The following is a 25,933-nucleotide window of genomic DNA, read 5'->3' on the forward strand; positions in this document are numbered from 1 at the left end:
TTGTCTGTCATACTGTACTACATGGTGAGTAAATAAACCAGGCAAAACATATTCATAAATGTATGTTTAAAAGCTGACTAGAGACATCAAGTGTCTTATTTTGGGCCAGGCCACTACCTTTGTCAGTTTTTAAGTGCACAGAGTATTAGAAGCTGGGACCCAGCAAGAGACTTGCACAAAACTACACCTCAAAATGTAGTCAAAATTACTGATTTATATGAACAGAAAAATACATATTTAAAAAAATATGCTGAAGTATCAGCTTTTCTTTCCCCAGTTTACTTCATCTCAAATTTATTCTCCATTCTGTAAAGCATGCAAGATCAGTTAAGGTTAACTTCAACCTGTAGCATAACTCATTATGAGAAAATGGTATCCTATATAGCACCTTATGAACTGTGTTAAAATGCTGTCCTAAAGAGTATGTATGACAGAGAATATTATTCTTGTGAATACTCAGAAGTGTATTTATTCTGCAGATGTGAATACTTCCTGTGTTTGGATTTCAATGTGCTGGGTGCTGCACAAAACTAAGAAAAATAGTGTCTATCCTAAAAACTTCATAATCTATATTGATAATGTATACGTCTATTCAAGAAGCAGTGTGAACGCCCCTGTGAAACTGCACATGGAAATGAGGTATACAGGTTTCCTAGCTTGGAGAACACAGAGTACAGTATTTTGACAACATGCTGGAAGAAAATTAACAGAAAACCAGAAGCAAGTAGGAAGATCATGCATCAATAAAGCTACTGTTTGCATAAATCGCATGGGGGTTCTCCTTAGAGATGTTATTTTATATGAAAATGCTGTATGTTCCAATCCATTTCTTAATCAGTATGTCCTATCTGAAACAGAACTTGATATATTTTGTTTTAAGTTTGTTCACTGTAAGATCTGCATAGGCATTTTGCTTCCAACAGTGACTTTGTCACACACATTATTTCGCTTTGCAACCAGATTGGCTTGGAGGCATAGATGTGTATACTCACAGTACCTGGAAACTGCTCAAAGGACACCTTAAGTAAATGCAATAGGAGGATAATGCTAGACAAGATGTCTAGAAATTATACAAAACATAACTGAAAGATATTTGTCATTAACCTTTTATTAAAAGTTCCAATGATGACTACCTAACGATTTTTCATCGGTAGCCTGTAATAATATTCAATTGCTATTGCAGAATTTCTTATGTCAATTTCTACCTTCCCCAGCTATAAGTAAAGTCTTTGACTACTTACTCATCCCTTCAACCATAAAAGAGGTTTTATTATTTTTCCAACCACCTGCTACATATTGGAGGACAAATCATCCTTTAGTCCACAGATCTTCAGTTTTCCTCATCAAACACACAATTATTTTGACTTTGCTTCGTTGGTCATCTGTTGTTCACTGTTAAAATCTTTAATAATTGCACACAGACATTTTGCATCCTTCTGAAAGCTTAGTGCCCAAATCTGGACTAAGTATTTCATCTGAGCGCTTGTAATTATTTGATTCTACTCTGTAGTGAACTTCCAAGCCTTAATTGGTCTTAGAACATTGTAAAGAGCGCTTATAGTCTGCTATAAACCCTCAGGTCTCCTCAGCCTAATTCTATTGTACCAGGTATTACTCCACACTTTGCAGTTCTGGAGGGCCTGTTCCTTTTATTTCTAAGGTGATACACTTATTTTCTTTCTGGGATTTATGAAGTTATGTGCTCATTCTTAAAAATTTTTCAGTTGCATCAGTTAAGTTATTGCCTTCCACTAGAAAGAATTTCCACTGGCCAATTGCACTTCATCTGAACAACTTACCAGTGTTCAACACTGAATGACTGTAGTATTTCACTGAGTTGAACCTCAGGTTTTTTATTATGAGATGACATAAAAGTAAGGACAGGACATACAAGGACAGGCTGAGAGAATTGGGCTTGTTCAGCCTGGAGAAGAGAAGACTCTGAGGAGATCATATAGTGACCTTTCAGTACCTGAAGGGGCCTACGAGAAAGCTGGAGAGGGACTGTTTACGAAGGCTTGTAGTGACAGGACTAGTGGCAATGGGTATAAACCGGAGAGGGGAAGATTTAGGCTAGACATAAGGAAGAGTTTCTTCACCATGAGAGTGGTGAGGCACTGGAACTGGTTGTCCGGAGAAGCTGTGGCTGCCCCATCCCTGGAGATGTTCAAGGCCAGGTTGGATGGGGCCTTGGGCAGCCTGATCCAGTGGGAGGTGTCCCTGCCCATGGCAGGGGGGTTGGAAATGGATAATCTTTAAGGTCTTTTCCAACCCAAACCATTCTATGATTCTATGACTCTATATGATAAATATCAGTGCCTCTTTTCTACTACAAAAGACTTTTTTGTTTGTCTTTCCCACTATTTGATCAACTCGTGCTTTAGAAGAGCAAGTTCTACATAAAGATTATTTTTTTTTTTAAAATTTATGTCAAGGTATTTCAGCTTGCAAGCACAGTACCCCAACTCTAAACTGTAAGCTAGCACCAACTTCTTTGGGTACGCGAGGCGAGGGTGTGATACTGATACAATATGTGGAATATTTCAAAGTGGAATATTTTGATCTAAGCTAAAGTAAAGTTTCATCTAAGCAGTTGTGGTTCTTGAAAGTTAGGCATAGTGTCCATCTGATAGCATGTTTTCCTTAAAATGGTGTTTTTCAGACATTGCCCTTTCTTTGAAAATGATAATGTCTTGTGTTCACTATGATCTGTACTGAACAGATAGCTCTTCTGTAACCCCCTCTGTTCTTAGTTTTCATCTATCTTAAACCAGGGTTAGGCAGAGCTGGCTCCAAAGCTCCAAATTAGCAAGAGTTTTGACTGTTGCAAAGTTTCATAACATTAAAATTAGACCTTGGAAAGTAATTGAATGTGCATAGGATTTCTAGGAAAATTTATACATATGTGTGTAAGTGGGAAATACATTCTCTCCCAGCTCTTGTCTCGCTGCACATGATTGATGGAGATCACTCCCTTGTGTTGCCCAGGCCTGATAAAGGGTGCTTGCTTTCTTAAACTCCAAAACAAGTCTTAGAGAGTTTTATTTGCTGGCATCAATACAAAAAGCAGCTACTATTACAAAAAGTGGGATATTTTTCATTCAAGCTGAAGTAAAGTTTTCATCCAAGAAACTGTATTTTCTGAAAGTTAGGCATAATGTCCCTCTGAGAGCATGTTTTTAATAGCATTTTTTTTCAAAGTGTTTTTCCAGACACTGTTCATTTTTTCAGAAATGATAATGGGTGAAGTATGATTTGTGCTGAACAGTTGTGTCTTTTTCTACAATCACCCCTGTTTGCTGTCTCTCCCTACCTCAAATGCAAGGTCAAGCAGAGAGCTGGGGCCAGTGATACAAGATCACTATTACAAAAAGTGGACTATTTTTTATTTCAGCTAAAGTAGAGTTCAGTTCATCCCAGTAACTGTATTTTTTGGAAGTCTGACAGAATGTCCATAGAATCATAGAACCACAGAATGGTTTGGGTTGGAAGGGACCTCAGAAATCATCCAGTTCCAACCCCCCTGCCTTGGGCAGGGGCACCTCCTACTAGATCAGGCTGCCCAAGGCCCCATCCAACTTGGCCTTGAACACCTTCAGGGATGGGGCAGCCACAGCTTCTCTGGGCAACTTGTTCCAGTGCCTCACCACTCCCTTTGGGAAGAAATTCCTCATGTCTAATCTAAATCTGCCCCTCTCCAGTTTATACCCATTGCCCGTAGTACCATCACTGCAAGTCTTTGTAAACAGCCCCTCCCCAGCTTTCCTGTAGCCCCTTCAGGTACTGAAACATTGCTATAAGGTCTCCTCAGAGCCTTCTCTTCTCCAGGCTGAACAAGCCCAACTCCCTCAGCCTGTCCTCACATGGAAGGTGCTCCAGCCCTCTGGACATCCTTGAACCCCTCCTCTGGACCCGTTCCAACAGCTCCAGCTCCTTCTTATATTGAGGATTTCAGAACTGGACACAATACTCCAGATGAGATCTCACAAGAGAGGAATAGAGGGACAGAATCACCTCCCGTGCCCTCACTACTTTTGACGCACTCCAGGATACAGTTGGCCTTCTGGGCTGCAAGCATACATTGGCAGCTCATGTTGAGCTTCTCATCGACCAGCACCTCCAAGTCCTTCTCTGCAGGGCAGCTCTCAATCACACCATCCCCCATCCTATATTGAAACCGTGAATTTCCCCAACCCAGGTGTAGGTCCTTACACTTGGCCTTGTTAAACCTCATGAGGTTCGCACAGGCCCACTTCTCTAGCTGCCCCATCCCTGGAGGTGTTCCGGGCCAGGCTGGGTGAGGCTTTGAGCAGCCTGATTTACAGGGCAGGGGGCGATACGAGCGGGAGGACGAGCAGGAGCCCGTCCCACGTGACCACGATTCGAACGGCGCGCGGCCAGCCGTTGGCCTCGGGGCGGAACCCCCTCCCGTTGGGGCGGTAGCGACGGCCGCGTGACCTCCCGCGCGCCCAACCCCATTCGCCGGCCCCGCCCATTCGCCCCCTGCGGCGGCCCCGGGCTCGCGCGGACGCGCATGCGCAACGGCGGCGACGACACCGGCAGCCGCGGCTTCTCCTTCTCTGCTCGCTCTCCCCAGATCTTGTTTTGTTGTGGGTTTTTATTTTGTTTTTAAAGCGATTCCTTCTACGCTTTCCCGCGCGGCGGCGGGATAAGCGGCGCCCGGTCGTCGCTGTGGGACCGGGCGATGCTGAGCGGGCTCCGCGCGCGGGCGGCCTCAGACACCGGATTCCGCAGCCCCGGCCCCGCCGGTGAGTGCCTCGCTCCCTCCTTCCCCACCTCCGCGCCATTGGGTGGGGGGGAGTGGGAGGGTGGAGCAGGAGGATACGGTGGCTCTTGGGGCTCCCCAGGCGGTCCTTGTGCCTCCCTGCAGGCCCAGCCGGTGTCGCCTTCCCTGAAGGAAACGCGTGGCCAGGTTGGATGGGCCTTGGGCAGCCTGATCCGGCTTGAGGTGTCCCTGCCAATGGCGGGGAGTGTGTGGAACTGGATGGCTTTAAGATCCCTTCCAACCCGCCTGCAGTGGCGTTTGTTGGGGGAGGGGGGGGGTTGGGGAGCAAAACCACATCCAAGTTGTTTTTAAGAAGCGCGAAGCCGCTTTCTAGGGGTGGGAGGAAGGGATTTGGGATGTTAACGGAGAGGCCTTTAGGAAGGAGGGAAGGAAGCGAGGCTTTGTGCGTGAAACCGAAAGAGCCGACACTGAAGGGCGCCTCGGGAAAGGAGAAGCTGGGTCAGCCGCTGCGCATCCCGGGATACCGCAGGGCTCTGCTGCCTCTCTCGCCCCTCCTTCCCCACCCCGGGATCCCGGAGGGGCTCCCCTGCCTCCTGGCAGAACCCGGGAGCGCTGGGTTGCGTCACCGTGCCACGCGGTGATGATGTGACGCGAGTTGGATGTAATACAGTGGCGACTCCTGCGGCTCAGTTTGAGGTGGGGTGGTCCAGCCGAAGTTTAGTGGCTGATAGGTGATCCAACCTGGCCTTGAACACCTCCAGGGATGGGGCAGCCACAACTTCCCTGGGCAACCTGTGCCAGTGCCTCACCACTCTCTTGGGGAAGAAATTCCTCCTTGTGTCTAGTCTAAATCTGCCCTTCTCCAGTTTATACCCATTGACTCTAGTAAACAGTCCTTTTAAACAGTCCCTCCCCGGCTTTCTTGTAGGCCCTTATGTACTGGAAGGTTGCTATAAGGTCTTCTCTGAGCCTTTTCTCCTCCAGGCTGAACGACCCCAGCTGTCTCACGCCCTCCTTGTAGGGGAGGTGCTCCAGCCCTTTGATCATCTCTGTAGCCCTCCTCTGGATCCATTCCAACAGCTCCATATCCTCCTTATGTTGGCGATTCCAGAACTGGACACAGTCCTCCAGATGAGGTCTCACAAGAGCAGAATAGAGGGGGAGAATTACCTCCCTTGACCTGCTGGCCACGCTTCTTTTGATGCACCCCACACTTTTGGCCTTCTGGGCTGCGAGCGCTGCCGATTATGTCAAGCTTCTCATTGACCAGCACCTCCAAGTCTTTTCTCTGCAGGGCTGCTCTCAATCACATCATCCCCCATCCTGTATTGAAACGTGGGTTGCCTGACCCAGATGTAGGACCTTGCACTTGGCCTTGTTGAACCTTATGAGTTTCGCACAGGCCCGCTTCTCCAGCTTGTGCAGGCCTCTCTGGATTTGCGTAGTTAAACAAAATATCTGCATTTTGTTGGTTTTTTGACTTTTTTTTTTAATAAAAAGAGCTATTTCTCAAAATACTCCCATTGAGAACATTTGCTCCTAAATCGTCTTGAGGGCTGTGAATAACATGTGGAGGTAGTTTTGTTTTGCTGCTTGTTTCATGGGCTAGAAAACTTGTTAAAGGTTCTGTTTGCTCCTCCTGTTTTCAGCACTGATGTAGAGAAATTGTTGTAGACACAGGTAGGTGCCAAGAACCTGGAACCAGGGCCAACAGGTTTACCACTCTTCTATTAGTGGCAAACAGGCTTTCTAGTGGAATGTGCTTGTCACGCTTCAGTGGCTAGGTTAAGAGTGGTAATTTGGTCTTCTGTGGAATTTGATGGTGTAATTCTAGGTTTTACTAGCCCTTTGAGGCTGTTGCCAAAGGGATGCAATCTTGTCTTCCTCTGGTCACAAGTGTTTTGTATACTCTTGTGGGAAACTGGACTGGAAAGGAAATATGACATTAAAATAAGTATTTTTTTTTTCTTCCAGTGGGTTAGATGCAAATAGTTCCCTGGTCTGCAGAAACTAGGCTTGGTAGGATGTCTATTTTGAAGATTATGTGCATTTGGATATTTTCAAGTGTTTACACAAACCTGTTTTTGTCACTGTATTTCCAAAAGGTCTTAATAACTTAACTTTATTTGTGAGGTGTGTCGGACCAATATTTGTGGCTTTTACATGTGACCTCTGTAAGACTGCTAGGCAGCTGCATCTACTATTCTGTATAAAAATGTTTCATTAGCTAAGCAAGATGTTCTGTAACCATGTATTATTATCATTGTCAGCTCTGAAATTCAGTTATCTGTGGAATTTTTTTTTTAATCTGGCCAGGTCTTAATCACAAACATAAGAGTGTTTTTTTGAAGAGTTTTAATTCTGTGCCTGCTTAAGACTTAAATTGCTACAGAACTACATCTTTCTTTGACAAGTTTTCATATTTAGTGTCAGATGATACAGTTAGTAAAAAACCATTTTTTTCATATAAAATTTGAGTGAAGTGATTGCTTGCCAGGTATTTCCAGATACAAAATATCATAGCTGGATTCATTCATTTTTTTGTACACAGCTGATAAGTCATACTTTAGTCAAATGGAAGTCAGAACTGTTATATACATTCCTTCTCCAAAGCTGATTTTCCTTTACAATGTAGAGATAACTAGTAAGTAGGTGATTGGCTGCATACAGTTATTGCTCTAAACTCCATTGTAAACTTCATGTGTCCTCTGGAAGAACAATAATCCAATTTATTTGTAATAGATTTTTCGATTTCTAATTAGTAATATTCTACCAATACTGTTTTTTGTATTAGAACATTGTCTTCCTTCTTTTCCAAGTTTTCTGTCCAGTTGCTTCAGCAGGTTCTTGTTGGTATTTATTTCAGATGCTATCAAGCAACTTACTTTTCTCTTGCTGCTTACGTGGGTGTCTTGAGGCAAGGCAGAGTGGAATATGGAACGTTTTAACCAGATCTTTTTTCCGTATTTCTGGGTTTTTGCAAACCTTCAGTGTAAGTGGTGATAAGGCATATGGGTTATGAGACTAAAAGAATTTTCTCTAGCCAGCATTGCTGCTAAAGAAAATATATCCCATAATTGAACTGCGTGTTTCTGTTGTTGCTTAACTTTAAGATAAAATGTGGCTTATAACCACAACTTTAGTCTCAAGCGCTGATGATTTTTGTAGCCAGTTGCTGGAAACCCTTGGTTTTCAACTGTCATTCCAGTTTTGACCTACTTCTATATTAACTCTGATTCCCAGTATTTGTTCTAGTAATACAAATTGAAGATTACTGTTACTTAGAATTTTAATTTCTGTGCAATTGATTCTATTCAATTTTATTCCACACAGGTGTGCAAAAATGGCAAAGAGAATTGCAGAGAAGGAACTGACTGACAGAAACTGGGATCAGGAGGATGAAGCTGAGGAGGTAAGATAAAAATTAGATAACCCCTACTGCTGCAGGTAGTAGGGTAGTTATTTACGTGTGCTGTTTATCTTTTGCGTGAAATCTACAGTAAAATTCATTAAAAGTGTAGTTATTAAAGATAATTTTATGTAAGAGTTTGTTTTTTTATAATAAAGCTTCCAATATAATGTGGATTATATGGCAAAGCAGCTTTCAACAGTTAAAATGACACCAGCAGCTCAGAGCAAACCAACTTTACGTTTCTAAAGGGAAACCTGGGCTTGTTAAATGCATAATGCTTTTGAACTCTTCATGTGTGTGATGGGCATTGTTGAGTTCACAAGAAAAGTGGTTTTGGTTTCTTGAGATAAATTTTCTTTGTGTCTCTTGTCTTTTTGTTTTTTTTTTTTTTTTAAAGGTCAGTAATAGTTAACATATTTCTGAAATTAATTTGGAGGGCTTGGCTGAATGTCCCTACATGCCTAGAGGAATTAAGCACTCAATCAAATAATATGTTTCATCTGATTGTAAAAAGAGGTTTTCATGTTCAGTGTCTCACATTAACTTATGGCTCATGTGTTATGTCTAAAAAGATGTGCTAGCTTCTGTGCTACTAAAAGTATTTAATGTCTAGGCCTACAAATTGTAAGAAGGAAAACTGACAGTACTCTTCCAGAAATTTGAATATAAGGAAATGTAATTTTCCTCATTTATTACAGGGTAGTAATTAGACATTATCTGCCTTTGCTAATACTTGAACTAAAGCAGACTGCATGAGATTTGATTTACAGCATGCATCTCAACATGTCTTCTCCAAACTGAACATAGTTTCTAACAGTGCAATACTGACAGCTTACCTTCAGTGAAGATATAGTATGGTTTTGTTTAGGAAAAAAAAAAAAAGCTGAATTACTTCTCATAATAAAATAGAGATTACATGAAGAGAAATGTAATGTAGAACAGGAGAGACAGAGGTTTGAAGTTACCAACTAAAGTCCAAGTAGCTGGCAAGCTAATAAGTACTCTATTTTCTGGATTTTTTTTCTTTTACTTCTTCCCTTATTTGTTAGGGAGCAGTGTTACAATTGTATTTAAAAGCTGATCTTGGCCATTTCTTCAGACTGTGATGACTTCATGCATTCCAAGATTATCATTAATGATCCCATAACTTCTTTTTACAGGTAGGAACATTCTCAGTAGCTAGCGAAGAAGTCCTGAAGAACAGAGCTATTAAAAAAGCAAAGCGCCGAAATGTTGGATCAGAGGTAATCACTGAACTTTTAAGTGTCGTAGTTTGACTCGGTTGCAAAATATGACATCTGTGCCAAGATTTTTACTTATTTGGGCTTGTAATAATACTATATAAAGCTATTGTGTAGAAGGTATATGCAACTAGTCAGCTCATACATGCAAATTAATGTTTGCTTACTGTTCCATAGCAAGAATAAGGCTAGAATGAAAAATGGGTAATACTAGTATTGACTGGAGGAAGATATGTGTATTTTTGAAGTATAAATGCAAAGAGTTTCAGACAAGATGTCATCTACAGATGGATAAAATAGCATTTGAACCACTCCAGTTTAATTGGTTGCAGAGATGGAAGCCTGGCAATCAAAAGATACTAGTTATCCACACTGGAGGGCTGGGGAATGTCTCAGAGGCTAAAAAAGCAAAAGCCAAAACACTAAGCTGTTCTGAGAATGAAAAACATTGTCTCTTGTTAAGAATGCTGCTACTTCTTTTTTTTTTTTTTTTTTTTTTTTCCTTTTTCGCCTGTGAAGAACTTTAGTGCCACCTACTCTTTGCAATAACAAATTGAAAATCAAAAGGAAGTTAACCTTTGTTACAGGTTTGGTCCCTGTGAAAGCATTAACCAAGTCCAAGCAAATTGTAGTTCTTTGAAAAATCCTTGACAGATACTTTGTCATACATATCTTTCTAGGCAACATTCTTTCAGCAGGGCACATGCCTTGCTAGAAATAGGACAGAAACTTTGTATATCACTCAAATTGCTTTCAGATTGAATGGGACTAGGTATGTTTAGGGGCTAGATAGTTTTTGCCTGTGCTTTTGATTTTTCTTCTGCTGTCTAAGCAATGTTAATGAGAAAGTTCTCATCCCACTTTTACCTACAGTAGTTTTAGCCACAAATGTAGTAGAGGATGCAGTTAATTAAGGGATTGTACAGGGAAGAAGTGATGCAAGAAGTAAACTACAACTTAAGCAGGAGGGATTCAGGGGCAAATGTAATAGGAAAAAAAGAACTGGCTGAGAAAGTGGACCAGAGGATTGTAGGAGAAATAGTCAGAGGAGGGTGGCAGTCAGCTGTTAAGAGATCAAAGCTGGACGAAGAGCTAGGGTAGGCTGGGCAAAGTCTAAAGAGCAGAAGAGATGGCAGGACAGCTGAGGCTGTGAAATGTTTACAGAAGACAAGTGTGGAATATATTATGTTCCCAAATGGAGCAAGCAGAATGCTGTAAAAAAAAAAAAAAGAAAAATAAAAAAGGCTTGCAGTTTAACTTTAGTGTCCAGAGAGAGAAGTAGGTAGGACAGATCAAAGAGAGAATAAAGAGAGCTATCTAGAAATGAGAAACAGAGGAATGCACTGGAAAAGGTAGAACACAAAGAGCCCATATCCATAAGGTCAGATACTGGAATAGAACCCAAAATTGTAAAGTTTTGCTGTTTCTTCAGTGGCAAAAGCAGGTGAAACTCAGAAGCAATTTTCATCTATTTGCTGTCCAGAGACATTGAAAGTCCACTTCCAGTAATAAATGCTCCTTACCTCCAAAGACATTATATGTAGTACCTAAAAGGAGCAGTGCCTATTTATGCGCTAATCACACTATATCTTCTAAAAACATGTAAAACTATACCATAAAGTAATATTGTTGCAAAGGTAGTGTTCAGAACTAGGTAGAAAAGGATGTAGAAAGCATATGTTATTGTATTATCAATTACAGTGTATCTTTGCTTCCCACATCAGTCACATTGCAATATTCTGGGTGAATCACTTGAATGTTACATAGGTGCCTACAAACTATGCTGTTTTGGTGAGCAACTTGAAGTGTTGGACTGTAATTGTGGTTGAAAGTGCTAGAAGTTGCTGGAAATAAGCCTACGATAATACATTGCTCTGTAGTTATGCGAAGAAAGCAAGATGCTATGAATGTCTAAGTAGGTGGTCAAACACATCTGCTGCTCTAAACAACTATTATGTATCCACTTCCTAGATGTACTTTATTTTCATACCAAATTCCTGGTCTTTAAAAATAGTAGCAGTATGTGTCATAAGGAAGCTATTAACTTTGTTTACGTAGATGACTTAGAATAGTGCATGAAGTGGCACAGTGAACCAGGGTATGTAATATGAAGTGGGGATAGGATTTGTGTGGAGGAGATGTATGTAACTGATTGTAATTTTTTTTTAATTTTTTTTTTCCCCTCTCCCCAGTCTGAAAGTGGAGGAGCCTTTAAGGGGTTTAAAGGTTTTATATTGCCTTCTGGAAAAGGAGGAGGTGGCTTTAGCGGATTTGGTAATGGTGCAGGAATAAAGCCTTTAGAAGGGTTGTCTAATGGAAGCAGTAGTGTCTGTAGCACTCCTTCTTTCAGCAGTTTGAAGACCACCTCCGAAACACCATCACCATTTGGTAAGTTTAAAATCAGCATACATATTTATCAACAAATTCAGCCATAAAATCTGTAAGACTAATTTAATAGTGAAAAAAGAAATTAAAACAACCCTGTGGTTTTGTTTTAAAGTTTTAAGATTTGTATTCCTCTTAGTAAGAATTTTTTTTTCTTAAAACATATTTTGGACTGCTGGAAGGACAAATTATCACATGCATATAGTTTTAAGAAGTAGAAACTAAATTCATATTTGATGTAATAGTGGAGGCAAAAGCTTTATAGGCACAAATGTAAATGGAAGACATTAGCATAAGATACTCTTTGAATATTATAAGACAGCTGATAACGTGTTCCATTTTAATAATTGTCCCAGTTATCTGAACTTAATAAATAAAAAAACACTATTGGGAAATTTCCATGTAGTAGTACTGCAGGTTGTGTGTGGTTTTTTTTGTCTTATTTCTATGTTTTTTGTAGTTCTGTATAGCTAAAGTCTTAACCTTTTTTCCCTGTATATCTTATATTACAAACAGTCTTACTAGAGTCTTATCTGTTACATTTATACCTACATTTTAAGGCACTTGAAATATTGGCAAATCTAACTCTAGTCTCATGCTTTGGTAATCCCTAAAGAATTAGTTCTACCTCTTTGTGTTGGAGATGTAGAAATGCCACTGAATAGAAGTGGTGGAGTTTGACGTTTATAGTAACTTAGGTCTCAATGAACTTAACTAATTTAGGAGACACTTACATTTAATGAGTATTTTCTTAATTTCCTTATTGTGTTTTTTATACAGATACCACTAAAAAATGTGCAACATCATGGGCTACTGCATTAAGAATTTTTTCAAAAACAAGTAGCGAGAGATGACTGAATATCTTGTTTTAATAACTGTTACAGCTTGGTAAAGCTTGAATTAAAATTTTTGAGGTTTCAGTGAAATACAAAACCTTATTTCTTTTAATGTTCTTCTGGACAATTTCTTTGGATTTTTTTTTTATACAGCTGTGTGCTCCATCTGCTTTGTCTGTCCCTGAACCAACTGACTTTTGTAAACTTAGCAAGCTTAGGTCTATTTCACAGCATTGTCTGTTTACCTGTACCACAGTGCTGTGATACAAGACAAGTAACTAAACAGGAATGAGTGATTTGATAAAGCAGTATTGAAAGTATTTGGGTTTTTATAGCTCTGTTTTTTGGGGGCAAAAAGTATTCTAAACTACGTTTTTCTCCTTGCAGGATCCACAATGTCAAATGGTCCTACTGCTACTACATTTACTGAGAAAAAGGTTGCAAGCCCAAAAGCTAATGGTGGCAGTCAACCATCCTCATCTGGCTATGCTCAGAGTAAAGTTTGTAGCTCTAGTGCTTACCACAAACAGTTAGCAGCTTTAAACTGTTCTGTGCGTGACTGGATAGCTAAGCATGTAAACGCAAACCCACTGTGTGACCTGACACCCATCTTTATAGACTATGAGAAGTACTTAGCAAATATTGAACAGCAACACGGAAGCAGTAGTGACAGCGGCTCTGAAAACGAAAGTAACAAAACACCTGCCTCTCAGTCTAATGTTTCTACATTTGGGAATTCAAAGATACAGCAAGGATCAACATTTTTGTTTAACAACAAAACTGAGGATGCCTCGGACAAAAAACCTGAAGCTGCATCAGAAAAAAAAGACCCATCATTAGTAGCTACATCAACCGTCTCATTTAATTTTGGCAAAAGTGTTGACAGTTCTGTTTTGGGTTCCCTTGGTTCAGGAACACTTAGTAGTTTCTCATTTTCTCCTGGGAATTCAGGTTTGTTTGGAAAAGATGCAAACCAGGCTAAGTCTGTCCCTGCAGTGTCCACCAATGTATTGGAAGCTCAGACAGAAAGTGGCCATAATGATGATAAAGGTAAATTCTATTTAAAGTGGTGATTCTTAATGCTAAGCTGTCAGTGTATGTGATTTAAGAATACTGCAAAGATGAAATAATACTAAGTTGAATTTGGTCATAATTTTTTTTGAATTTAAAAGCTGCAGAACTGTTCCACTAATCTGGAAATATCAGTGTTGCATACTGCTTAAATAACACTAAAAGTATATGGTTATCAAAACCTATGTATTTCTATCAGTTTTATACTTTCTGTAATAGAATGTAATTCTTTGGCTGAATACAAGACTTGAAACGATGAAATTTAAATCAACCAATACTTTCATCTTTGAGCCTGCAGGACACTGCAATCCTGCTGCTTTCCCCAGTAGGCTTATCAAGAGAATCCTCAGTAAAATGCTTAAGATACGGAACAATTTTATACATTTTTCTTAGAAGTCTGTCAGGCCAATGAAGATGCATATTACCTGACAGTTTTACTCTGCTGTTTAGCTCAGCTGGGTACAGTAAACTGATAGAAATCCTAGCAGTTGAGGGACTGGAAAGGCATAATCCTACCACTGTCTCTTGGCTGTTGTTCCTGCTACTGATTACCTTTCCTCCAAATTCAGCTTAGCTGTTTTTATTTATTGTGCTTCACTTGGGCCTGTCTGTGGAGAATATTCTTTGAAATGTTGCCACTGTTTCTTCCTTGACAGAAGGGTTTGGCTTAAGTTTGACTTGTTAAGCTTTGTACTTTCTGATTTTGATTGCGCATGTTTGGTTTGGTATTTTCATCCCTTTTCAATTGAAGGTAAGCATAGAGTTGCTTGAGGGGTGTGGCTGAGTGAAAAGAAAGACTTTCTGTAGCTGCTTCAGAGCCCACGTTGATTTAAATGTATTTTGGCAGTTGTTGACAGGCTACACATGGATATGTCAAATATAGCATGCATAAGCTAGTTCTAATACAACGCTAAAAATACCTTCCACATTATATGGTCACATTAACATATGGATTGCATTAAAACTTTTTATTTAAAGGAGGAGAAGAGGAGGAAGAAGAGCCACCAAAAGTCATTGTTAATGAAATAAAAGAGGATGATGCTTTCTACTCAAAGAAGTAAGTGACTTTAACTTGGAATAGTGAATCGAATTACAACCTTGAGAATAAAATTCATACCTGCATATTGCTCTTGTTCACCACTGCAGTATGTAATTAATGACATACGTGTTCTTCACTTCCTAGTTAATAAAACTTGTTAGGACGCCATAAGGAATATGAAGTTCCACTTGTAAAAAAGTTAAATTGTAGACAAGAACGTGTAACTGATAGCTAGTTTGCGTTCTGCTTGTCATCGGTTTTTTAACAAATGAAGATGTTTTTGCCTTCATCAGGTTTTGTAAGTTGAAGTGGTAGGGTTGTGCCACAGAAATAACATACTGTACTTCTGAAAGATCAGCCAGGTGCTCAGCTACTTGCATAGCCTAAAATAAGATGCTTCAGTTGCAAAATGCTGATTGTTATACGAAGGAGTGAACAAGTCGTTCTTTTAAGTTCAAAATGAGCGTAGCTTTACTAGAAGCAGTTTTTCAAAGCATGTTCAGTAGTCCAAGTAATTGCATGTCTGCTTAATGCTGAGCACAGAATTTGTCCTTATACAAAAACTCATTTGCTATATCTGAGAGAAGGTACATGCTAATCCATGAAGAATGGCATTAGGTTTCTTAGAGCTTCACTTAAAAATGTTTTTAAATTATACATAACAGTCCTCTTACAATTTCAGAATAATACAGCAAGTTCTTATGGTTTTGTAATTAGTGTTTTTGAACAGTAGATTACATTTATTATTCCTTATAGACCCAGAGTACAGGTTGCTGTGCATTTTACTTTTCACGAAACGTAGCAAGTTTGTAATTACGATACTGAAAAAAATAATTAACTTTGTCTTTTTGAACTGGAAGTGCTGTCTGTTAGCACATGAGACAAGGTCAAGAAGACTAGTATTCATGCTATTTGCAGCATGTTAACTTATGATTATTGTTAAACTTGGCTTACTGTGAGTCAGATATATACACATATATGTGTGTGTATTTGGGAAATATATTTATATTTAATATCTACATATCTGGACAAACAAGTTTGGATTTTTTTTCTGCACAGGTGCAAACTGTTCTACAAAAAAGATAATGAGTTTAAAGAGAAAGGTGTAGGAACGTTACATTTAAAACCAGCAGGAAATGAAAAAACTCAGCTCCTAGTCCGAGCGGATACCAATTTAGGTAAGTAAATTTCTTCTAGTGGCGAGTCTTGATGTGAAATTCCTTGATAAGCATTAGGATGGTTTTTTTTTTAGACAGCATAACAGACACAATTAGTGAAAACATTTCTAAGGTCTAATAATGTCAAGCATAAATAAGCAACTGGATGCCTCTAATGGGTATTACGAAATAGTGCACATGAAGCAGTGCAAGGAAGTAAAAGGTTATGGTGTATATTTAGGTATTCCCTCCCACCACATTTTTGTAATGGCTTGCCCCAATCCCCTGACTTGCTCAGTGGCTTTGAAGTGGCTTAAGATCCACACAGAAGTATTCATGTGTTAGGTGTGATGACAAAAAATGTGCTGAGGTACAGGCCAGCCACCACTTGTCTGTAGTTCATCCTGAATAGGTAAATAGTTGCTCACATGGGCAGACATTCATTTTACTTGGGGATAAAGGGGAACGTTTATACAGGTCAGGCATGCAGGATTTTGCTATACGCATCACTCTTAAAATTCATATCCAACCGTTGAACTGTCTGTTAGCTAACGTCGATTGGATCACAAACGGGAGGTTTTGACTCCACAGAATTAGAGTAACCTGTAGTGTGATAATTCTTCAGAATATCTTCTGGCAAGAATCTTAACATGTGCGCCTAATAATTAAAAAGTCCCAGCCATTTCTTTGCTTTTAGAAATCAGGGGGACGCAGTGTATTAGTTTTTAGAGTAATGTTCTGGCTGCAGAGTATTTACACACTCAACCTGTGCAAATCAACATTTTGATACTCACTGTTGAGCAACTTTGCTACACTTTCGTACCAAAACTTGCATGTGGGGTTCACATACACTTTACAACTTCTATAAAATAGAACAAATATTATGCTTACAGCAGGCCTGAGGGCTAAAGCCATGCCGCACTGTAGGCCATTGGTAAATCTCACCTCGGTTCCAATTTATAATGCACAGACAGCAAGTCTCCATGAAGTCTCTGCAGGCCTTTAGGGATAGTTTTCAAATACCTGGTGAGATTTGGATTCCTGTGTTAGGTCACTTCTAAATCACTGTCTTTCAGCAGAGACCTGATTTGCCAAATAAAGGGCAGGTCTTAGCAGTAGAACTGCATGGCAGAGTTGTCAGGGCTTTCAGCATTTCCTTGGGATGTGGAGTGTGTTGAATAGAGCAGATGAATACTTGATTTCTCCAAGTTACCTACTCTTTAACACGTCTTAATTTTTACTCAGCCTGATGCTAATTTTCATGATGTTGATTTACATTCCTTCTACCTTCGTCTGAGGTGATGTATTAGGAAATCTTTCCTTTTTCTTCAGCTCATACACTAAGATATGTCTGCTTGGACTTTCCAAGCATTGGTTTCTAGAAGCTGCTGCAGTCATAGTGATGCACGCTTTCCTTTTTGCTATCTTCACACAGTGCTATAATCCTTTCCTAAAATCTCACTGTGTTGAAAAACTGAACTGGAAAGGAAGGTGAAGACTGACTTTTCCCTAAACACTACTACCGTGTTGTGAACTATTTACCAGGTTTACAAAATGTGTGCATCTTCCGTGGAAGCAGATTTGAGTTTGTTTGCAATTGTTTTAATAGACCACTAATACTGAAGCTCTCAAACTCACTACATAATTTAACAAGTTGACATAGAGCTGGTTTTAGTAACCCAGTGATAGACTACATCAGATGTCTTGTACAATTTGAGGATACAAAGTACTTATTCTATCATAGTTTGCCCAATTTAGATTAACATGTCTGTATGCGTGTTAAAGCTAACTTTTTGCTTCTGCTTCTGAACTCTGCTTGATGGTCAGAATGAGTAACTTGCATAAGCTTAAACTAAGTGTTGTGACTGGATTCCTCATTTGCTGTTTTTCTCGTGTGTCCCTACTATAATTTGATGTTCTTCAGGCTCCTCCCTTTAAAAAAGGAAGGACACAGTGTATGCAGAGATTTCATCATTCCTAATGAGGAAAGAAATCTTTGAGAACAGTGGCTATGAGCAGATGCTTAGGGAAGAATAAGCATAGATGACATTTGTAAATTGCCTTCCTTCCAAACACAAACTTAAATCCCTATTTAGTATGTATACTAACATCTGTATTGCAGTAAAAGCTGAGCAATTGCTAACTGTAATTTTTTTTTCCTCCTCATATGCAGGAAACATACTGTTGAATGTTCTAATTCCTCCCAAGATGCCGTGCACAAGAACCGGAAAAAACAACGTTCTTATAGTTTGTGTTCCTAATCCACCAATAGATGAGAAGAATCCATCTGTTCCTGTCACTATGTTAATAAGGGTGAAAACAAGTGAGGATGCAGATGAGTTGCACAAAATCTTACTGGAGAAAAAGGAGGCTTAAATAAGTTGCAGTCAGTGATTTGAGGAATTATTGCCAAACTGCTGCTGCTCTACTTTTCTTCCATAACTTCACTTGAACACTTAACTCTTTACTCTGATATTAAGAACTGTTATAGGAATTCTGGAAAAATTCTGTGAGGAGAAGCTAAGCTAGCAAATAAAAGCTTTAACAGAACACAAGTGTTGGACTGTGCTCCCTCATTTTATAATGTCTAAATGCAGGACCTCTTCTGGATAAAGCACATTAATTTAATTTAAAGCATATGTTTTTAACACTGGTCTTTTTGACTAAATGAACAGAAATCAGAGTACAAAAGTGTGGTACCAGAGCTTCCTCACAGACTGCAGTGCAATGCAACAACCTCCTGTTTTGAGAAGGGAGGATGTTGAAGTTTAGCTGTTGAAACTCTTTCTAGACTCCAGATTTTTAATTGGTCTTTCATATTCTAGCAAGACTAAATTTTTCAGCTTGGTGATAACGAAGTACCCCAACAACAATAATATATATAGTACTGTGTTTTAATGCTTAACAGACTGATGTGCTTTTGGGACATCTCCAGGTATTTAAAAGAAAATTTGCTTGCGTAGTCTTGTTGACAGTAGTGTTTCCTAGAGAAGAACTGTCAGTTCTGTTCTTACTGTAGCAACAAGCTAATGATGTGCAATAGTACAAGCAGACAACTGGAAGACTTTTATCGTGGGCCACAACCACAGCTGGCATTTGCTGACTTCTGACAAGTCAGAGGCAAAAGGTTGCACTTCCATTATGGTCCCTCTGAGGTATTCTTCCCTTTGTTCCATGGGCTAAAACTGAAACCCAGCAGAGACAGAGTTGTAAATGTTGCGCTTGCTCTTGCTATTGGTTCTTTGCTGAAGATAGCTCTTTTCACAAACATATTTCAGGATTTTTATAGATCTTTGTATTGCCTCTGGCCATTACCAAGAATACACGCATAAATGTGTGTTGGTAGTTATTTTTCCCATGTGTTAAAACTACAACACTTCACTGTGTTACATTAAGTAAAGCAGGAGTTTGCAGCTTTGGGATAAGCTTTCTGTTGCAAGTGGGGGATACTGGGTTAATCTATAAATTAGTTTTCAGCTGTGTTTAACCACATGGCAATAGTTCACATATCAGAAAAACATTCTGTTCTCAGTTTCCGTCTCAATTTTATCAAGCCCCGTTTGGTTATTTAATCCTTTTCTCTTTCAAATCTCATTTGCTGGAAATTCCTTCCCTAATAAGTGTGTTTTTTTCAGTTTCACTTCTGGCTCTGGAAACTATCTATAAGCTAGATGCTAATATTAACTTGGACTGCTAACTGTTCTCTGCTCTGTCACACCGACCACCTCCGGGGTGAGGGAAGAAACATGCCAACCTGCCCCTAGCTAATGTGGCACAGAGGAAAAAAGATCCTGTTCTCTTTTTAAAAAAAAAAAAACAAAAAACCAAAAAAACAGTATGATGCATTTCTCACAGGCACTTAGAAATTCACAATAGCGGCATCCTCTGGGTGAGGAAAAAGTAGTAGCACTGTTTGATTAGATGCAGCACATCTTGCCTGCTCCTCACAGCTCCCTGTGGGGGGACAAATGGCTGCCTTCAGACCTCATTCATTGCACAATTTAGGTTATGGCCTTCCCCCCAACAACCAAAACTCGACAGAATCTAGAGCCCTCTCAACCAAAGTTGAGAAACAAAGGCCTTTGCTCAAATTTCAGCTACACTGAGGTCACAGGAATTGCATTTTTAATACTCAAATATAAAGCAAGCTTAGATTTGGTTTCAAATATTATTTCAAATATAAAATTAGTGCCTTTTTGGTTTGGTTGTTTTGTTGGGGTTTTTGTTTTGTGGTTTTTTTTTTTTTTTTTAATCTGGCTCAGTACTTAACTATTAAAAGTAAGTGACATTGCTTTCCTCAAATACTTTTTAAAAGAAAGTCTTCCCGATACCAAAATTTGAGGCCAAAAGCTGAAGGCTTGCGTGTTAATTGTGTGTGAAGGAAAAGTGGAACATGCTTGGAAGTTTATTACAGGTTCAGGTTTAATGTCCAAGGGCTGAGTTAATTTTGCATTTGTCGTTTGACTGTAGTGTCTTACATACGTCTCCATGCTTTATAGACCAGAGCACTGGGTGCAACCAGTGGATTGGTTATGCATCGCACGTGGAGAGCTGCTCCATACAGATTCCATCAGTGGTCTTGGACTTGTGTGTGTTTACTTCTGAAAGCTCGTGGATATGTAACTGTTTCTCCATCTATTGAAATGTGGACCAAGTAACTTAAACAAGTGAGAGGCAATCTGAACTTTCTGTGTAGCCTTAGGACTTGCCCCCGAAGTGAGGCAGTCTGGGGGTTCTACAGGCACGTGTTTGGCCCAGTTTTAAAGACAGAAAATTGAATAATGGCTTAATGGCTGGTGCACCTCTGTCATGTTTTCAAGGGTGGGCAAGCATAGAGCATAAGGAAAAAAAAGGTAGAATAACGATAAATTGTGTTGGAAAAATTAAACCATATGATACCCATGGTAGGTAGTAATATCTTCTGTTAGCTGCAGGAAAGACTAATTGAGGTGAGACACCTTAATTCTTTAACAATGTATGTATTTATTAGTAGAACTAGGGCAAGGTATATAATTGGAATCTCATGTTAATGAAAATGTAAAAAATATTCATAAACATAAGACTTTAAACATTTTATATAGGGGAAAGTTGCCACTAAAATAATAGGGAAGAATTTTACTGAAAATTCGAGATATTAATCAGTGTTATACATAGTGACTCTGCAATTATCTGGACTATGAAGCAGGAAAAGTCAGTCATGCACTTTCCACTTGGTGTTCAGTTATAAAACCTATTTTTTTATGATGCTTCAGTTTTAGTTAAGAAATATTAAAATACATAAGTACTGTAAAATGCCAGAGATTACTACATAAAGGCCTACAATCAGTTAAAAAAAAAGTTAGAGGGCACAGAAATCAAAATACTAATGCCTTGATAACAAAGTGGCACATGCTATTCAAGGAAGGAATTTTGATCAGAATTCCAACTCAGTGAAGCATTCCTGTACCTTGGTAGATACTTAATCTATTTAACAGCTGGATATTAGATAGCTGATGTTTAAGATAGACATTTTCTCCCTAAGCTGAGCTAATGCCAACACTATTTCAGCTGTACATAGGTGTTGGAGTGTCTTACAGATCATGCATTCTTCCTTGTGTAATTTTGAAGTTTCAGCTGCTTGGAAATCTCTCACCTCCCCACAACTGAAAACCAAGATCTCTGCTTCTTTTAATGATCAGTATCATCTGTAAGGGAGATTTATTACAGTTGGTTTGAGTTTTATTTTTAAGTATTAAACTGCTATATGCAGGGGAGTTGTTGTAATGTACTTAAGGTTATCTTATTTGGGAGCACAAGACCGTGTTCCTGTAATCCCTTTTCGTTGATGAATGCAAGAGTTTAATTTAAATTTGCAGTTCAAATGAACACGTAGAACGTAAACCAATTAGGATGTATGCTTTACTATTAAGAACTTCAGCTGCCTTTGCAGCACTGTTAACATTTAAAATGTCCTTAAAGACTTTCTTTCCGATGCCTTAACTTATTTGCATTTGCTAAAATTTTGTAGCTGGTGCCTGTGTGCAGAAATTAACTGACATTAAACAATTTAAAGTGGCATGAGTATAAATCCAACAAAAATGCTGAATGTGATGATTTGTTAATTGTTAGATTTCAAACTGCTCTGAGTTTTTCCGTGGATGTTTTAAGTTTCACCTAACTTGTCATGTAACAATGTTTTCCTTGAGGAAGTGTACAAAAATCCATGAAAAATGTGAATAAATGAATGGGAGATAAGTGTCTCATGTGTATCCCTTCCGCTTTGACTGTAAAACACTGAATTAGTAAGAAGACTTCCACAAATCAGTTTTTTGAAGGTGAACTGCCTAGAAAATCCTGCGTGCAGCCCTGGTGCTGCTAAAAGCAGCAATGTCCTCTCCTGCCCCTTCCTCAAACCAGCTTTGAAACCTGTCACATTGGTAAGAGCCAGTTCAGCAAAAATGTTTTCTGGGAAGATGAGTGAGCTGAATCAGCATGGAGGGAAGAGTTAGGGCTGCCTTTTACAAGAAAAATAAGTTCTTGCATGCTAAGAGAGTGACTGTAGAGCTTGACCTCTAAAAATCCCTCCACCTCAAAGATTTAAGAGCAAAAGTAATTTGTGTTTTCCTGATTGCATATGTAGAACTTAGGCTAAATCTAAAATGAAAGCACTATGCTAAAGCCAGGTCACAGTGATTCTTCTCTCTTCATTGGTCTCTGACAGTCTGGCAAATAAAAAAAAGAATAAAATCAAGACAGTTGTCATGAACAGCGTAGATAACCTTTCCAATGCGCCATGGACTGCTGAGACCACGTGAGTGCCTGTCATCCAGCTGTACTTGCCGCTACTAGGTGCTGTTATGCTGTTTAGCCTTACTTCAGTTCTCTCCACAGCTCCGGAGGTTCATACCCACAGAGCGGAGCTACTTCTTGTATGAGGATACAATTGTTGCTTAATAAAAATTATCTTGACATCCCCCATCATCACTCCCACAATTACAATGATTGGGAGAACCAAGAGCCAATGTTGCAGTTTTAAGGATGCAGTTGCTATCAATAGAGTCAGGTTTCTACCTAAACTGAAAAACATTTTGGACCCATCTTACTCCCTTATACTTTTTAAAAGACAGGCAGCACTGCTTATGGAGTCCCCCTAGCTTTTGGCAGCCATAAAAGACAGCAAAGTAACAGTTCTCAAAAGCAGAAACAAGATGATTATTCATTTCAGGCTGGTGCAGTCTAGGACATATAGTGCTTTGCTAACCACTGAAGATTTTGCCACTTGCACAACAGGAAGGGGCAAAACTAACAGTGCAAAAGACTAAGTCCTGAACATCCAGATTAAGAAAATTCAACACTCTGCATTCACCAAAACCTGCCCCTTCCCTAACCCAGCAGGAAAATGCCCTCATCAGCAGACTGGTTACCGCAAACAAGTCATAGAAAAGTCAGAACTGATTCATCTGAAACGCACATCGATTAAAATCTAAAGGCTAAGTACATATCATCAGCAAGAAAAATAGTGAAGGCAACAAGTAAACTTTACTCATGATGGCGGCGATGCATCAACAGGCAGGTAATCAATCTGCTAAAGACAAAACTGAAAGCCAAAGTGAAGTGCAACAGGCAGCCAAGTAATTTTGAGTAACACAGCTTTATGTATGATAACGGATGAGTTCAGACTCAAAGCATGGTAAACAGCTTGCTCTGGTAAAATCCTTCATAGAAAGGTCATTAGACAGGCAACTAAAGTTTCGGCAGGGAAGAGCAACAAACTTCTTTGGATATTCAGCAGACGACGACTGGATTAAAATCCTCTGCATGAGTTACAGTATATGCCTGTGTGAGCATCCGTAACTGACCTGCATGAAATACAGGAGGAGCAGCACCCAAGAACAAAAGACTGCACAAGACGAGTAAAGAGAACGTATGTTGTTTGAAGTACTCATCGATATACCTACCCCACTTTCTGTTGGGGCAGCATATATCTCATTTTTTAAGGCATCATACTTACTTAGAAATTCTTACTTGTACCTGAGCATCCTGAATAAATATTATAATAAAAATAAATACGAATTGTCATCAGCTTAGTGATATTATTACTATTAGGAACATCACAACCTTTACAGAGAGGTAGCACAGAAATTAATAATCTCTGGAATCTGCAGAAGCTTTAAAGATATCAACAGAACCTGTCTGCTCTGGCAGCACCACTGAGTAAAAGGTCTCTGACTTTGGTGTACTATCATATAAGACATAAAGCAGTACTGAATTTTTTATTTATGGTCAGTGCTAATTTTGGAGCCTTACCTGAACTGGTAGGCACTCAGGGCATTCTTCTTGCCTGTAAATGGTAATTCTGTTGACTGCAATTCCAGGGAAAACCTGCAGATGGTTTCTCCATCGTAAAAAGCAAAATCCCAACACTGAAAACAGCAGTTCACATACCAAATGTAATTAGTTTGAGTCCATGAAGTAAGTGTTTCCTTACCTTTACAATGAAGTCAGAAATCACAACTGTGAACAATCGTGTATGATGCTGGTCTCGTGCTGGGCAGGTTGACCATGGAGGTACAACTTACCAGGAAGCATTTAATTCAGAATTCTTGCTGAGAAGGAAACTTCAGTAATAACTCTTCTTGTTCCTTGATACAACACCACTCTCGTTCTTGAAGCAAAACCTAGCCTGACGTTTGCAGCAATGGAAGAGTGGGTTCTGCCAACCTTCTTGTCCTTTAGGAGCAAAGAAATGCCTCTAAACTTGGTGTAGGCTTAACGTATTCTCTATTTCTAAGTGGCACTGTGTTTTGATGAACAGTGGCTCTATCTGAATTAAAGGCTGGGTGTGAGACATCAAAGATCCTGTTGCTCTATAAGCTGCTTTTGCTGCATTTCCCCAGCAATATAGCACCAGCAGAAAAAGCAGAACCATAAATACAAAGGCAGAAGGGCATGAGTTGAGTAGTCACATATTACGAAATAAGTTTTTAATCACCAGCCAAACATTGGCATAAACAGAAAACCAGGAAACACTAAAGCAGCTGGAACTAACACTTCAAGACAAAACTCTTTTTGAATGTAGGTAGTCTCCTCTGATCTGGGGCATTTGAGTCGTGTCTGCTCCATCCCTGGAGGTGTTCAAGGCCAGGCTGGATGGGGCCTTGGACAGCCTGATCTAGTGGGACATGTCCTGCCCATGGCAGGGGGATTGGAACTGGATTATCTTTAAGGTCCCTTCCAACCCAACCTATTCTATGATTCGTGCAGGGGGACTGGGTCTCCTTAGAAATTATCAGCCAGCTCCATTCATTTCAATAGATTTTGAAAACTTCATTCCCACTTTCATTTAACCAATTTCTTTGAAGTGAATTCAGGACCATGCGAGTTAATTACTTGCACACTTATCATTCACAAATGTATGTTATTGCCTGAAGTTCAGCACCTTCAGCAGTGCGCTCACACCTCCACATGCAGCAGCTGCCCCAGTCTGCTTTGTAAACAAATAGGATGCCTGCTTGCCCTTTCTGACCCTTCATTCATCACATGGTCTGATAAGGAAGATCATTCTTTTTTGTAGGTGCCATAGGTAGAACAGCAGCTCTGGGGCTGGTCAGTTTTATCTTGGGCAGCTGAAGACCAATACAGAGAAGTCATCCATGCTCCCCACACATAAGTAAATCCAATGTGTGTACACAAACACTTCTATCTTGTCTGAACAAGCAAATGGATCATCTACCTTCATTTTCAAAGCATTCTCAGACAAGATAGACAACATAAACCATAATAGGAAAAGAAACTCACCAGACTTGTAGAAGAGTTTTCTGGCTTAACCAATCATAAATGACTTATTTCCCATAATGAGATCACTAGATCACTTCCTTACCCCCTGTGAGGAACCAAGCTGGTGATAGAACTTGAATTAACTTGTATTTTCCTTTATGTTTTTTAATATGTCTTCTTTACTGACTTGCATCTGTTACTCCCGGATTCTCATCTGCAGTGTTAATGGAAAAATTGGACCCTCAGTTTACTGTGCAAACTTGTAATTACAAGTTTCAGGAACAATATG

The 25,933-nt window shown here is 39.5% G+C and overlaps 1 protein-coding gene across 2 annotated transcripts; it reads left to right on the forward strand.

The window, feature by feature from the left end:
* The first annotated feature begins 4,507 nt into the window (after nt 1-4,507).
* Nucleotides 4,508-23,798, forward strand: NUP50 (nucleoporin 50). 2 transcript variants are annotated; one of them, XM_054082772.1, is made up of 9 exons: nt 4,508-4,769; nt 8,081-8,159; nt 9,320-9,403; nt 11,593-11,788; nt 13,009-13,671; nt 14,671-14,749; nt 15,791-15,909; nt 17,324-17,379; nt 18,062-18,185. In XM_054082772.1, the coding sequence occupies exons 2-8, from the start codon at nt 8,091-8,093 to the stop codon at nt 17,329-17,331; spliced, it is 1,218 nt and encodes a 405-aa protein (XP_053938747.1). In that variant the 5' UTR covers nt 4,508-4,769; nt 8,081-8,090; the 3' UTR covers nt 17,332-17,379; nt 18,062-18,185. The 2 variants fall into 2 exon arrangements, with proteins under 2 accessions (XP_053938747.1, XP_053938740.1); XM_054082765.1 differs by lacking the exon at nt 17,324-17,379 and having other exon boundaries at nt 4,509-4,769; nt 18,062-23,798.
* Nucleotides 23,799-25,933: the final 2,135 nt, after the last annotated feature.

Source organism: Cuculus canorus, chromosome 1 (genome assembly GCF_017976375.1).
Source record: "Cuculus canorus isolate bCucCan1 chromosome 1, bCucCan1.pri, whole genome shotgun sequence".
In the NCBI taxonomy this organism is placed as follows: domain Eukaryota; kingdom Metazoa; phylum Chordata; class Aves; order Cuculiformes; family Cuculidae; genus Cuculus; species Cuculus canorus.